The 17,247-nt window shown below is 36.4% G+C and overlaps 1 protein-coding gene across 1 annotated transcript; it reads left to right on the forward strand.

The window, feature by feature from the left end:
- The first annotated feature begins 4,480 nt into the window (after nt 1-4,480).
- LOC131935895 (non-neuronal cytoplasmic intermediate filament protein-like) lies at nt 4,481-17,247 on the forward strand. Its single transcript, XM_059292636.1, has 12 exons — nt 4,481-4,562; nt 4,689-5,266; nt 8,818-9,004; nt 11,102-11,197; nt 11,961-12,119; nt 13,163-13,288; nt 13,445-13,665; nt 13,905-14,008; nt 15,569-15,696; nt 15,807-15,911; nt 16,129-16,242; nt 16,453-17,247. The coding sequence occupies exons 2-12, from the start codon at nt 4,785-4,787 to the stop codon at nt 16,486-16,488; spliced, it is 1,758 nt and encodes a 585-aa protein (XP_059148619.1). The 5' UTR covers nt 4,481-4,562; nt 4,689-4,784; the 3' UTR covers nt 16,489-17,247.

A 17,247-nucleotide genomic window follows, 5' to 3' on the forward strand; every position in this document is an offset into this window, starting at 1 on the left:
TCGGCGCCCGGGACGCCCCCCCCCCCCTCCCCACAGTTACGTCTCTGATTCAATGCTCATGTCAGCAACTGTCCTAGTCACCCGCAGACAGGAGTTTGAATGTCAGTTGTCGCAGCCGAAACTAGTCCCAGAGGTCACATGACCCGGAAAACACGGGGAAACATTGCTCACCGAAAAGCATAAAAATTAACATCAACAGTTGTTGATCAACAGGGACAATTCTGCTAACTAATTTCAGAAAATTTTTATTGATTCATGAAAATTAATTAATCATCCGAGTAATTAAATTGTAATGTCATATTGCATTGTTATCGGGTTTTGAACCACGTGCCGAAATTTAGAAAATTGATTGGTTAGAAGTCCCCGGAACTTTGCTCTCCAGTTTTATCTAGACAGACAGGATTAAGACAGAGGAAGCAAATTAAATTAAAGCTTGTAAAAATTGCATTTAGCTAGATAAAATATGGACTTCGCTAAATCCCAAGGAATGAACAAATGTAAAAGTGTAACAATGGGTGGAACTTCGGGCGGGGAGACATTGTTTGCGGGGGGGGGGGATATATACCATGCCCCACAAAAGAGTCTCATCCGGTTTTGTATTACCGAACGGGACAGCGGTCACAAAAATGTTGGGTTCGTGTCTACAATTAGAGCGTAAGAGACGCCTTTATTTATAGACTGCTTCTCTCTTAGCCTGTTCGTGAATATCTTAAGGTGAGAGTGTACATTGAACGAGAGATGTTTCACATTGTCATCTCTAAACCACTAGGGCAAAACGTCAATCTCAAGCAATTTGATTATAAAAGAAGTGAACATTGGTCGTCCAAAGCTATTTGCCCTACCACACCTTATAACCTTAAAAAACGCTTCTACTTCCGATCTGTGTCTAACCATCCACTGTGATATGTCAGACACTGCCTACAGCTTGGACGTGTTTTCTCAAATTTAACACAGGTAATCATATCGAATTACTACCTGTCCAGTTCGGTGGGGGATACTCCACTAACGCTGAAAATGGCCTGAATTCTCCCCCCCCCCCCCCCCCAAAAAAAAAACAACAAAAAACAATATGTTGTTGCTTATTCTTGAAGGTGTCCTTACAGTCTGTCAAAAACAAAATGTGCATTCTTGTTCTTATGTACGCTCATATAATGCATCAAATTGAATAAATTCTAAAGGATGCCTCTACAATTTAACAAAAACCGAATGGGCTTTATTACACTACAAATGGCCATATATATCACCTAAGATCCCCCAAAGATTTATAATATTAACATGGGCATAATTAAAATGTATTATTCAACATATACATATAAACTTTAAAGATGCTCCCAAAAAAAGACACAACGATTATTGGTATATTCACTACAAATGGTAGTTGCAATTAGTAATAAAACAGATAGTGTTATTTGCCCCACAAGTTAAAGACAGTTACAATTACCGAAACGGTATAGGTTTGTGCTGACGAAGACCTTGGGTCGAAACGTCCATAGTATTTGTAACTGTAACTACGAATGTATTATAAAAATATAAGTGTGCGGCGTCAAAACGGCCAATGACAAAACGACCCAGCAAAACGTCCCCAACATAGGGGCTTCAGTGAATAAGGCTCCCGACCAAACGGCTCCCGTCATTGCGACTCACGACAAAACGGCTCCCGTCATTTCAACTATCGACAAAAGTGTACTTGTCGAGACGGTTTCCGTAGAGACAAAGTGTCCTGGCGAAATGTCCTCATTGAATATGATACCTGCCAGTGGGATACCTTCATCAATACTCTTAAGAGTTAGCATAACCAACACTCTTAAGTCATACAACTTCTGCATCTCTTGTTCTGCAGGCCTTTTTTTTCATTTAGTATAATAAGTAGTGTTTTATATTTAAGGTTCCTCTAACTATGACTCCCATAAATGAGTCGGTTGTAGGCTGTTTAAGTCCGTGTGTGGGGAGAGAAGCCCATGCTGTACATGCCTACCTGCAGTATACTTGTAGATTATCAAAACAAAATGTCGTTAACCTGTAAACATCATGTATACCATACATTTAAGCTTCGTGCTCGCTTTTAAGCAATATACTTTACTTTTGTAAATTAAACATTATCAAAACTTTTAGAATTGGTGGAATTTAGCTGTTAAGGACTCGATTTGTTTATGAATTGCTTTTGGTTCATGGCATTTTTTTTCAATCAGGCATTTAAAAGAGGTTTTAGTGGTAGTGGAGGTAGGACAAAATGATAACTGTTATGCCAATAGTGGTCATACGATTCATTTGTCTGGAGCCAATATGTCAGTAGCCCATTTGTTGGGAGCCATTATATCTGAGCCCATTTGTCTGGAGCCCATTTGTCGTTAGCCCTAATGCCGGGAGCCGTTTGTCGGGAATCCATTTGTCGGGAGCCCATTTGTTGAGAACCTATATGTTGCGAGTCAATTAGACGAGAGCCCAATCGACAGAAGCCATTAGGTCGGGTCCTTATGACGAGGCTATTTTGGCTGGGTCGTTTTGTCCGGGTCAATTTGACAGGGTCATATTAACGGGGCCGTTTTGACGAAGCCGTTTTTCCCAGGCAGTTTTGACTGTGCAGCGAATATCAGCATAATTAGTTTCAAGATGCTTTGAAGATAGGCGTACTTACTGTATGGATGCCTTTATAAGTGGGGATACTAATGGATGCTCTTAAAATAGAATGAATATACGAATAATTTTATTTTAAAGATGTCCCTACAGTGTATAAAAATAAATATGGATACAATTACTCTACGGATGTCCTTGAAAATCAGTAAAAAGAATATGAACATAATTACTTTAAAGACTCCCCTATAGTGCAGAGGAATTAAATGGGCAAAAGTAATCTAAAAGATACCCCTACACTACACTTAATGAATATCAAACACTTTAATATAAATACGCATTTATTACAGGAATATCAATGACTACCATAGAACTATCCTACACTCATGCCCGCTATTTCTATAAAAGTTTTGCGATACGGAAAGTATAATGTCAAAAAGAGTGATAGGCATTGAGATTGTCAAATTAATAAATCAGGCCTGCTCACCCCCCCCCCCCCCCCCCCCCCTCTGCACGCAGGTAGCTTGTTGAGGCAACGTAAGACCGGATCGTCAGATCTTTTACCCAAATATGGGCATGATTTTTAGGCAGAGGCCTGTCATTCTGTTGACACGTAGGCTGTAGAAACATACTGGAACTGTTGCAGAAAACTGCAACAAGTCCGACACGACCCAGGACCACTGACATGTTTATTGTACTGTTTGACATTTGAAAAACTGGATGGGTTTGGGTTTGTGTCCATATTGCAAATTATCACTTTTCAGTGGTAGTGTAAAGAGGTCGGGATACGACAAGTTTCAAGTGTTGTGAGGGGCGCATGTCTAGTTTCCAGCTGTAGGGTAAGGGGGGGGGGGTGACATTACCAGTTTCCACTGGTGTAAAGGGGGGTGGACAGGACATGATATCTTTTCAGTGGTGGGGGAGAGGGTCAGTACATGAAACTGTTATGGTAACATCTGTGACGGCAACTTCATATCACAGGACTAATGTCACTCACAACTTTTAGAATTTTACTCAGGTACGGTTTACAAAAAAATTAACCATCGAATGTTTACCATAATATTATAACCACATAAAATTAACCACGATGCTTGGCAAACGTCTTCATTGTAAGCGGACTATGTCTCGATCCTTTCCACTTGGAGAGTAGCCTACGAGGGAAAACTCCATACCCTGAGAAACAGAATTGACTTCCTTGAAGATGTAAAGTTTATTTGCATCTGGTGCAACAGCATCATATAAATAAATGGTTCAATTATCTGATCGACGATTGGATCATAGCAAAGCAATGGTAGCAAGTTAAAGCCAGACGTTGCCAATGTTTCGGACTCCTCTCTCCCTACAGCTGATGGATCAAGGACGAGGCATAATATTATCTGGACAGTACAAGGCTCGTCTTCCTAAAGCTAGTTTGGAATTAAACTCACAACTGATAGTTAGCAAAGCTCAACGTGTTAAATACTTACACCTACGCTCTAAAATTATATATTCATTTAGGTCACAGCTTGATTTTGAGCTTGTTATCAATATAGCTCTGCTATGCCTCGGGAGACAATTCCTTTCACATTACCCAGTGAAAGCCGCCCCTCCTCCACCCCCCCCCCACCTCCCAGGGGAAGTTGGGGCATGTCACCTTCCCAGCATGCTCTGAGTGCTCCAGATACCAGGAACGAGCCACGACCTGAAAACGTGATCCAATCCAGGTATGACTAAGTGTACATAAATCCCAAATAAAACCAAAGCTAAGAAAATTTACAAACATTAAAACACATCTAAAGCCAAATCTGAGCCTCAGTTCTAGCCTGGCAATTTGAAAACCAGCCAGCAATAAATCCTGCACGACGTTTAAGTTGGCGAGAACCCATCGACACAACTGGTCGAAGAAACATGCAATTTATGACCAGAATGACAATAAACTCTCCGCGCAAGCAGACACGTTACCATTCTCTTTGCTGTCTCGCCGGGCGTTAAGTTGGCGAACTTCAGATAAAGTATATATCTGATTTTTTTTTCACAATTTTTCGTATTATTTGATAGTAATTAAAATGATTGTTTTGTATAGATTTTGTAATTAGTTATTGTTTATAATAAAAATAAATTTTGTCTTCGTTTACCAGGAAAGCTAAAACATTCAAGGACCGTTAAAGCTTTGCTTTATTGGAACTTTCAAGTTTTTTTCTGAACCCGCTTTGTTAAAAACCAGAAGTCTCAGGATGGAGAAGAAAGAAGAAGAACAAGGAGGCCGCCAGAGCTGCATCCAGGCCAGGCATTTCACGATCTGCCGCTCGAATTCCAGCGTGAGCAGCCGTTGCTCAGGACATTACTCCCATAGGTCCAGCAGCGCCAATTACCGCAACTCCATCTCCTCCGGGGTCTACCAGCAGCTGTCCAGCTCTGGAATACTCGACTTAAAGGACAACCGCGAGAAGGAAAAACGTGAGATGCAGAACCTGAACGAGCGTCTGGCAGACTACATCCAAAAGGTCCACTTTCAACAGGCTAAAATCAATAACCTCGAGGCTGAAAATAAGGCTCTGCGCAGCGGAAAAGTCCAAGATTTTAAACCCATTTGGGACGCCTATGACATCGAGCTCCGACAGGCACGCGATGACCTCAAAGAGCTACGCATTTCCGATGGGGAAAGTAAGGCCAAGGTGGTCGACCTGGATGGAGAGATCAACAACCAGCGCGAAATGTAGGTGACATTTACTTACACTCTAAACTTCTGGTGATGCAATTGAAGTAAAATATTCTTGTTTCTCCATTCTCAATTATACTCACTACTTTTTACATTAATAACTAATTTGTCTCCCCTATTGTTGATTTATCAAATTATCTAACCTTGTCTTGTCCCAGTTAAAAAAATCAGCACGTACATTTCCATCAGTAGAAGCAGACTTTATAACATATTTACCATAGTACAGCATACTATAAACTTGCGTGAGTTTAAAAATAAATTGCCTCCCCACAAAGGTAAACTGGCGCCCACAAAGTTCTGTCCATGTTTGCTGTTACGGACATAATTCCCTATTAAACCAGTCTAGCTCTTTAGCAAAGATTCAACCCCTCCCTTCCTCTCACAACTTACAACACTAGCACAACAAAGACACAACCACTTTCTTACAACAAGACAAAAGATAAACCTCCCACTGTCAAAAAATATGCAACCTTTCTGTTACCATAAATAACTAGTTTTAAATGTACATTGATTTTTAAAAAAAAGGACTTTATCCTTATAACTTTCAAAAGACCAACTGAGATAGTTATTGAACGATCCGTGACGTCATATACAAGGATCAGTGCAAGTCAGGCTAAACCGAGACTGGTTAAATTATACCCTTAGTCTTAAGTAGTCTAAAATGAAACAAAAAGCTTATCAATTTATAAAATAACACTAAAAATAATTAAAACTCTACACAACAAGAAAAACTAAAAGTGACAAAATACCCAATCGGACTACAAACAAACCTAAAAAGACTACTTACGTGAAAATCATATAAATAGTAATGTGGTTTAATACAAGCCATAAAATTAGCGACACATAAGGACTGACACACTAACAGCCCGCTTATATTATAGATATAGCGATACATGAGTGGAAAAAAAAGATATATATGCAAGATCTAATTCAAGAAATGAACAAGTCTGAAACAAGTTGAACATTCAAGCTAGGGGTGACAAGACCCAATCTTAGTTACCAGCCCACATAAAAAAGACCATGACTAAAATTGATCCAAAGTTGACAGTTTTGTAAATTTATATATTATTATCTTTTTGTCATTTTCAAGAGATCAGAAAATCCGCTGAATGTGTAGAGTTTTAAAATACATATTTATATAGAAAATATTGTTTTTTATTGAATGTATATGGTCATCAATAAATGACGTCAAGCTTTTTTACGGTTTTTACCTCCCTCCCCCCGCCCCCACGTCCCTCCGTCACATATCAATACAAAAAGCCCGACCCCTTCCCCTGCAATGACGTCACACGACAGCCCCCCTCACCCCTTACAATGGCAGTTGAATTTTTCTGAAATCATCGATATTTTTCCATAACCTTGTCTAAACACTATGAACAGAGTATTTTAATCAATTTCTCAATTTATTAAAACAGTTCTCTAAAACTCGAAATAACGGTTAAAATTCGTATTCTATTATTGATTTTTTTATAATGCACAAGTGTGACGCCACACCAACTGAAACCACCCAACCCCCCCCCCCTCCCTCATCACACACCGTCACAAAATTGTAAGCACCATGGCTACACCATTTTCCTATCTATATATATAAAGCAAAGTGGTCAGGTGCCCGATAGGCCACTTCCCGACGCAGCAGGCGCGTCAAATTTGGCACGATGGTGCCTTGGGGCAATAGAACACGAGAACTGGGGACGGTTGGCCAAAAAGTCTACGGAGAGGGGGTTCAAAACTGAACATGACTGACCGGCGCCTTATATGGGCTATATTACGAAAAAAAAATTCCTCCGACGACCCCCTTTGAAATTTTGTGAGGTGGTAGGAGAACGCCTTGGGGTGTCACAAAAAACTCGCCATGTCCGGGAAAATTCGTTAAATGGGTCAAAACTGACCAGTCGTATTTCCTATATAATCTTTGTATTTTATGGGAAAAACATAGGGTAATTTGAAAACGGATTTTAGGGCACTTACCCTCTTTACATCTGGCTAATTTTTTGTATACACCTCTATAGATTATTACGCCGTATAGAAAAACTGTTGGTCAGACTTAAAACCCTCTAAGAGGGCTAAAAATGACCGCGAATGAAATTATCATTATACGAGATTTGGTCTATGAACAGGGTAGGTAACTTTTTAATGAAATAATTTTTAAATATTTTGTATACTCTTTTAAAAAAAAAACCAAAAATCATAAAGTATAGCATTGTTTTAATTAAATATTTTGTTATAAGTTAATTTTTGCATTGTACTGAAATTGTAAAAATTAATTGCGAAAGTTATTTATTATAATATTTGATTGATACTATTAAGAAACCCCTTGCAGTTCTAATAACCGTGCGAGTAATAAGTTTGCGAATATTCCGTCACTATTTCAGTAACATGAAATTACTCCACTGTATAAATTTAGGCCCTAAGCATTTAACATAGCAGCCAATCACCTATTAATTAAACATTCAATTCCTCAATTTTTTTGAAAACCTAAGCGAAGCTAGGCAGTATGCCTAGTAAAATAATAAAGTTGCTTGCCCACAATCTACGAGTTATTTTTTACTTTGATTACTCTTTCTATTATTTATCTAGGCCTATAGCAGACGCTATAAACGTTATGTTTATTTTCAAAAATGTTCGATAATATTATATGTTCTGTACGAGTGAACGGGCTTTGTATTCTAAACATGTATAGTATACATGTCGCAAATGTAAACGCGTTTTTTTTTTAGTCATGTAACTCTTTTGTAAATAAAAACATGTAAAGTACTAAAAAAAATTCTTGTCTTTCTGTTGACAAAATATATTATTCTTACGCTCTGTTGGCTAATTGGAATAAAACTCATTACTTTAAAAAATCTATGACAAACTCTAAATAGTTTTATTTAACATTACGACCTGACAAAGATTTTACTTTTTATGCCTATTTATAAAATTTGGTGTTTTAAATTAAACAGAGATGATCTCGTGATTTTTTTATAAAAATGAAAGTGGTGCCATCATACAGTTTCTCTGCCTTGTCAATCTTTTGAGCAGAACAAAAGCAACATTAATCAATATTAATTAGATAGCTGGTGGAGCCCTCTTGAATAAATTCTCGAGTACTGTGTGAGCACGTTTGACATCATATCAAGACAGGGGGAAATGTCGTATTCTGGAATATTCTATGTACGGACTGACCCCGGCAAAGAGCAATTTTTTCTTTAAATTCTTTAAATTCTTTTTAAAGTTGTTTGATTTTGGAGTTACCTCTCCTGGAAAAGTTGCTATCCCAAGCTATCGAGCCTAATTTGCCGACCCCTAACATGTTTTACGATATTTACGAAATTCTAAACGTGTCTAACTACTGACACTACTGAGACATATAACATAGCTTTTTTGATATTGCGGCAATGGGGCTCAATCTAACCATTCTAAAATGCAATGGTATGAATATAAAGGGAAGCAATGTGTAAATTGTAATTGCTCGCGTACTTTAATTCCCTGCTAAACGTGCAATCTAAATTCTAATCTTTGAGTTATTAACTTGGGCCGTTATTTTTATAAATGTTATTTTTTTCCAGCATTCTTAAACTAGAGAGCCAAGCCAAAGACTACAGAAAGACGATTGAAACCTACGGAAACAAACTTGGAGAGTGCGAGGGAGAACTCGATATCCTGAGAAACAGAATTGACTTCCTTGAAAAAGAAAACGCTAAGATCCGTGAGCTCTTTGAGCATGCTCAAGCAAATTGCAGACGTCTTCGCTCAGTAAGAAGAGGTCGACCATTTATGACGTCCACAAAAAAATTCGAATTTTAGAACCACCCCTCCCCCCCCACCGCCCACACGCGTCCACTTTCGGCAACACTCCCAATCCCCCCCCCCTCCCCACACACACACAATGTGGACGTCCACTTATTTTAGTAGACCCCTCGAAATATTACTTATTCATTAACTTGTAATGTGTACCTTGCTAATAATTGAATTAATTAGGTCTAGAAAAAGTTAGGAATTAGATTTTAAAAATAAAATATTCCACAATGACCGTATAGCGTGTAAACTTCCTGTGATCTTGTGAATGTGCCAAGACTAGAGATCTATCTAAAATAAACCGGGAGTGATCTCCCCTAAACTTTCTCGAATATTCTTATATAACACTACGGGGGATGGCAACTCGGGATATAGACATGATTTTTAATCCATTTTTAATTACTTAAACTTATTAAATAAGTTGTTGTTGTTTTTTTTTATCAATTGGAAAAAGCGTAAATTACTACTTACGGTCAACGGAAATAACTCAAAATTTGACACGAGGCAGAGAATTAGATATTTTACTTATGTTTGAAATAATTTCGTTTATCTATCTGAAATTTTGAAAACCCAAAAGTAGAATAAGTTCCACTTCCGGTTACCGGAAATCGTTGAAAAGTTGATACTTAACTACAAATTTGATAAATTACTTGTATTTGAAATTTCATCTACCTATCTGTAAAGGTACTCAAGTGATCGTGTTTACAGACAAACACATAGACATAAGGACCGAATCGTAAATCCATGTTTTTCCTTCTCAACTACGCATAAAACGCCAAAATTTTTATAAATCTGAATTTTTAATTTTTGCCCCATTAAAATAAGTCCCTTGTACTCCTTATATGATGAAGTACTGAAAACGATGAAAGCTGTCAAAATTTCATATGATTTTTGTGCACTCTGTATACAAGGAAGTAAAGATTTCTATATTGAAAGAGTGATCGCACATGGACGCTGTGTGGGCCGACCTCTGGATTTTAAAGACTTTTTATACACACAACTTTTCATAAAGATAGTCAAAGATTGCAGGCAGTCAAAAAAGAAATATTTTATGTAAATAATTTGTTATGTAAATATTTTGTTATTAAATTCAACATGTGGACGTCAACATTGACCTGCCCCTCCCCCCAACTTCCTCCGTGTGGACGTCATAAATGGATGACCACCTCCCCCCACCCCCCCCCCCCCCCCCCCCAGGTCACGTTTATGTGGGTTTTTTTTACTTTCTCGTATATACGAAGTATAGAGAAAGTCTTGTAATCGTGCAAAAAAAACAACAGATTTTTACAAATCTCGACGTTTTACACCTCACTGATACGGAAAAACATAATTTTGCAATCTTGTCCGTATATCTGTATGTCTGTGTGTGTGTCTGTCTGTCTGTGTGTAAACACGATAACTTGAGTACCGTTACAGCTAGGTTGATTGAATTTCATATATAAGTATTTTATCAAAATCGTACATCCATATCACCTTTTGGGCGATTTCTGATAAACGGAAGTGGTACTTTTTCTACTTTGAATTTTTCAAAAGCCTATAACTTGAGTATTATTTCAGATAGATACATGAAATTTCACATGTAAGTAAAAGATCTAATTGTCTACCTTCTGACAAATTTTGAGTAATTTTCGTTGACCGGAAGTACTAATTTACGTTATTTCCGATTTCTCAAAAAACGCATGTAAATTTATAAAGTACTAATAATATTGCGCACTATTATGCACATTTCATTTGGCGTTCATTTCATGTGCAATTCTTTTTTCTACGAGATTTTCTTCTATTTTAAAAATTTTAAGTAGGCCTATTTAAAATGGAGTTCCCATCCCCTGTTATTTTATATAAGAATATTCGAGAAAGTTTATGGGAGATCACTCCCGGTTTAGTTAACTTGTAATATTTTAAAAGATTCTATATTAATGGTATACTACAGTATGTAAAACTAGACCACATTTTAATACTTATGTGACAAAAATCGAATATGAATTTACGAGAAAGTTTAAGGGAGATCACTCCCACATTACTTTATGATAAAAACAATGTTGGACTTTTTTTTAGGATCTGGACGTTGAGACAATAGCTCACATTACGGCAGATTGTCTTGCCCAGACCAAAAGTGAAGAGGCTGAGTTCTACAGAGCTCAGATTGAGCAGGTACCTCTTGATAAAATATTATATATATATATATATATATATATATATATATATATATATATATATATATATATATATATATATATATATATATATATTATATAAAATATTATATTTTTTATTCTAAAGTAAAAATACAATTAGATATATTAATTAAATATAATTAAAAATCTAATGCCGAAAACAATACAAAATAATAATTACGTCATCGATATTTGATTATAAAAACACTAAAAACTACTGCCTAATTTATTTGTCTAAGCTTGTAAATGATCTGCATGATATAGGTTTAGCGGCCAAAAGTATGAAAAGGGTCTAGATTAAACCAGGTACAACTGGTACAACACTACTTCTACTGCTTTATTACTTTGTTCATCCTAATTGATAATTTAAAACCCTAATATACCTGTTTCAAATCTTTTCTAAAGACACGACCAAAAGTGGAACAAATACGTTTGCACCTTGTATGAACCTTCCTTTAAACAGAAGGTTCTTAATCTTTTTGAAGATACCGAACCCCACCATCATCATACATGCGCTTTCACACACACACACATATATATATATATATATATATATATATATATATATATATATATATATATATATATATATATATATATATATATATATATATATATATATATATTCGATTTTAAAACTTCCGTCAGTGCATCCCAGCTTAAAACTCTTTAAAAACAAAATTATTTTGTTTGGCCAATATACAATTGATGGAACAATTCATTTTTTGCTTCACCCTTAGTTTGAGTTGATGAAGCCTGAACCAATCCTAATCAAGGGCATGGGCTATGTTGACTTCTGGAAATCTGAATTGGCTAAGTGCGTCAGAGAGATCCAGTCTACTTTTGACTATAAGGTTGATCAAATGCAACAAGAATGGGAATTCAAATACAGTACTCAAGTAAGTAAACATCATAACAGCTAAACAAAATTTATTACAAAAACATTTTTTTAAGTCAATTACAATTTTGTTTTAAATTCAACTTCATCCCTACAACCTAAATTCATTGAATTCTACTACAAGGTGGTATTTAAGAATTTATTATTTAATATGTATAATTTTCTTGCATAACTATCTTATCAATATTACCTTGACACTATAATTATAGCTAACTAGCTGTATACCCGTGCTTTGCCATTGGTGTGAATGGAGAATAATATACCTCACCACCACCCGTACAAAACCATGAACCACACACCGCACCAAGTCGAACCATACCCTCAACCCCAATACCACACCCCATACCCACCTAATCACCTATCCACGCCAAAACATACTCCACCGATATTCTAGATGATAAAACACACACCGCTACCTGCGATTTCAGTGTCTCACACAGCATAACCTAAGTATCACTTCACACCACTACATTCACCCTTCACATCCAATAACTCATCTCACACATACACCCCATTTTCCACACACCACACAATTCATCATAAATCACTTGCAAACGAAGAACAATGACTGAATTTGACAACATGGAGAAGGCACTTAGAAAAAAATAGCCTCTGAGACTTGGCGGGACACATAGCAGGTGAAGTAGAGTTCAGCAGGTGAAGTAGAGTTCACTTGTGACGTCAGCATATGAAGGGATAGTGTAGCCAGACCCATGCTTAGCCGAAAACGGTGTTTTAATAGACAAAAACATGTTGCCTGAGTTATGACGTCTTTTTAATGTGGGGTCTGGTTTTTTTGTGACGATGTGTGACAGTAGGGAGGGGAGGGGAAAGATGAAAATCGTTAAACAAACTTGATATCATTTATGGATGACCCCCGAAACCCACAGTTAACCGAGGATAACGAGTAGTCTTGTAGATAATTTAAAACTAGACATTACTAAATATAAAAGCTGATATCATTACTACCAATCATTTTTGTATTAGCAAGAAAACTTCATTAACGTTTACGTAGTATAAACATTGTTATTAATTTTTTTTCAGATTGAGCATCTGCGCTGTGGCTTTGTTAGGGATGACGCGCAATTATCTAAGCTCCAAGAAGAGTGCAAGAAATTGAAAAGTCAAATCCAGGAGAAGAATGCCGCTTTTACTGACATTTCTTCTAAGGTAATATGCTATACTTAGCTAATCCTATTTTGTGCCTTTTATTCAAAAGTTCAATTTTTTTTTAAATATTGATTTAACAGTGGCAGTCCCTGTTGTAAAAAAAAAATAATCAAAGAGATTTCGGTTTTATAAAACTCTACATGAATTTGTCCGCAGATTACCGTCATCCAAAATGAGCGTGATGATTTGATTCGCGAAAGGAGTGAACTTGAGCGCGAGTTGGATGATCTGAGATACAAGTACAACTATGACTGCGGCGAGAAGGATAACCAGCTCGAGAGCGTGTTTAATGAGGTGAACAGCCTGAAGCTTATCAAGCTCTCCTTGGAGGCGGAGATTTCAGTCTACAAGAAACTGCTGGAGAGTGAAGAACAAAGGTCAGTTCTTGTAGCATTTTAACTCTCTTTTTCTCTTAGTATGCGCTCACATGGTACTTCACATTTTTAAATTTTCTTCAATTAGTTAAATGAATAGTAAATTCATTCAAATATTGAATATATTATAGCAGTTTTGGAGTTATGATACATATTATATCTGTTCTTTTTGAACCGTTATGACTGAATGTCATAATGTAAGAATGTCATAATCTAACTGAAGTATCACTTACTTGTTTCAGGGTTGGTCTTCGTGGATATAGGGATAGTATAGGGTCACTCGTTGAACAAGTCTACGGAGCACAAGGAAAAGTAGCTGCCATCAGCGATGCCATCCAATTATCTGGTTAGTATGGCAACCAGTTGTGCCGAGAGCCTCCGGTGTTTTCCATTGTTCTGTTCTTTGGAACAATAAAAGTAAACAACAGCACAAGCCGTGCATTTTACTTACATCGAATTGTCTTTTTTTAAGTAATAGGGTAGGGTTTATCTATATAACGACTTAATTTTTTTGAATAGTTGGCAGTTTTTACTCTTTCGCATAACGTAAAGAAAATATTAAAAACACGCACATTACTAAAACATATTAAACAAACCAAGTCAAATAATGTTATCGCTTAGATTCCTAGAAAAAAAATATTGATACATTTTAATAACAGTAGGGTAAAAATGTAATTACTTAAAATGTTTAATAATTATGCAAGGGGGAGGGGTGGTTATTTTTTTTTAATTCTAATCACACTAATTAAAAAAATGTAAATGCAAATTCCACGGATGTCCAGGATAGCATTATTGTTGGAACAATATAATTAGCATGGATAGATAAAGTGCAATATGGTAGGTAAAACACGGATACTTTAAATACTGATTTTTATTTATTTTATACACTGAACGTACTGTTTACTAATTATTATTTTTAATCAATGACAGTTTAGAAGCCGCTCCTAAATGTCTTCTATGTTTATTTCTAACTTTCCATTTGCTTGGGGTATTACAGTCGTTTCCTAAATTGAATCAGGCGTGGCCGCAGGGTTCGATTTGGCGCCCTGTGCTATCCTGTGAGCGCTATGATGCAAACGTTTGTTTTAACAAATGCGATAGGCTGTGAATAAAAAGTGTTACTATAGTCGAACACTAAATCGAATCCAGGGCGTCTTCTGGCGCCCCAACAGGGAGCCTCATGGCGCCTAAGTTCGTTTCAAACAGTGCGATAGACTATGGATAAGAAGGGTTACTATAGTCCTTAACTAAATCGAAACCGGGCATCCTCTGGAGCACCAATAGGGTGCTATTTGGCGCCCCGGGCATTCCCATTAGCGCTATGGCTTCGACGTTTGGTTTGAACTGTTGGTTAGCTTATGGATATGATGGGGTATTTTAGTTGTTTACTAAGTTGTATCAGGTGGTTCCGCTAGTGCCCCGGCAGGATGCGGTGTGACGCCCTGGGCTATACTGTGAGCACTATGCTTTTATGTTTGCATTCATGTTTGTGTTTATGCTATGCGTTATTGTTTCCATTTATGTTTGCGTTTGTGTTTATCTATGTGTTGGCGTTTGTGTTTGAGTTGCGTTTGTGTTTATGTTACCGTTTGTGTCGCGTTTATGTTTGCTTTTGTATTTGCTTTTGTGTCTGCGTTACGTTTGTGTTTCTGTTTTTGTCTGTGTTTGGGTTTGCGTTTGTTATGTTTGCGATTGTTTATGTGTTTATGTTTTATTTTTAGTTGGTTGTGGTTAGGGTTAATTTTAAAAAGTAATATATTTCCTAAACCCGGGCAAAGCGGGGTATATGCTGCTTGATAAACACAGAAATCATGGTCCTTTACATATAGGTTTTTTATAGAGGCCAGTGCATGGCCTGGCCGGGACGGTTAGTATAAACATAATAGTTTAATGTCTATATTTTCAGCTTTGAGAGAATCAACTGGAAGTTTGACTATCCAGAGAACATCCAAGGGCCCTATTGGATTCGCCGGCCTTGATCACAATGGTGGACATGTTGTCATTGAAAACACCACATCAGGTGCTCGTGCAAAGGTAATTTTTCTTTCCTAGTGATTTTCGAATGTATTCATTTACACATTACTAAGGCATTTACACAATTTATTACTATTTCTGATGTGTTTTTATTTATTTTTAAACTTTAGAGCCAGAGTTTGAAGGGATGGAAACTGGTAAGGACAGCTGGTGAAAAGACCACTTGTGAGGTTAATTTGAAAGATTTGGAATTGACAGCTGGTCGCCAATACACTGTAAGTATATTTTTTAATGTTATAGAGGCAATAATTATTTTTTTTAAATATCAACAGTTTTCACATAATGTTATCATTACCTGGTACTGAAAGCAATATTAGAAAAACTATTGTTAAACTTTGTTTATTTGCCTAGAACTCCCATGATCGGTACATGAACACAAACTAAGACAAAAAAGTCTTCATATATAAAAATATTCTTGCTTCTTTCTCCTAGGTATGGGCCAAGAATTTCAAGGATACTGCAACAGCTGACAACGAACAGATTGCAGATATTCCCTCATTTACTATTGGATCCTGTGTTTGGAAACTGCTGGATGAAGCTGGCAATGTAAGTTGTAATCCTGCTTAGAGAACGTAAACAATTCTGGCCAATAAAGTCAGAACTAAAAATAAAAATAACAGGAAAACATCCACAACTATGATTTATTTTACATCAATCATAGTATGAATTTTAATGTAAATGATATTAATAAATCTACTGTTATTCTTTCTTTCTTTCCTACCTAAAATTTAAAATAACCTGTTTACTCTTTTGCAGGAGAAAGCCACTCTTACTGCCAAATTTAGCGGTTAATTTAAATGGCGTTACTCACTACGCCTGACGTGGGAATGTAGACCACTCTTACTTCTCCATTTCCGTTTCGTGATTTGGTTGAATGGCAGCATTTACATTTCGAGGGGCATGGAGACATGCTGTATTTCAAATTATTACTGTGTAGTAAACTGTAAAATCAGGTTGTGATTTTTTTTTTTTTTTTTTTTTTTTGGAGTAAGCTCAAAGGTTGTGACCTCGACATTGAGCGTTTTAACTATATATTTTTTAAGACAACGATTTAAATTTTCAAGGTGTTTTCCTACATCTGTGCAAGTCTGGTAATTACACACCACACCAAGGCTATGTAAATATTTTTATGAATGATTATTTTTTTCTGCATCCAGCTTATGCAGGCAAATTTTAACTTTTATTTGTTTCCTGCTGCCATTTTTTAAAAATATTTTAACAAGCTGCTCTACTTTAAAAAGTAAATGACCCTGACAGTGTCATATATTTTTTTTTCAAATACATTCCTCTAGTTATAATTTTGTTTGTTTCACATTACATATGCAAAGAACTTTTTTTGGCCATCCCAGGTTGAATGTGTATTAGCAGTATTGTGACAGAAAAAGCTTATTTTCCTTACTGTTTTTTTTTTAATTGTACACATCTCAGGCTTTTGACTGCAGAATGGGAGTGAGAAAGTAAATTCAAGTAGCTTAGACTTCAAGGTGCTCTGTGTATAATCAGGGCTGTTCTATTGCTTTCAAATGTAATAAATAAATATATAATAATATA

This window comes from Physella acuta, unplaced genomic scaffold (genome assembly GCF_028476545.2).
Source record: "Physella acuta isolate Inbredline_101_S28 unplaced genomic scaffold, ASM2847654v3 ptg000013l, whole genome shotgun sequence".
Lineage (NCBI taxonomy): Eukaryota > Metazoa > Mollusca > Gastropoda > Physidae > Physella > Physella acuta.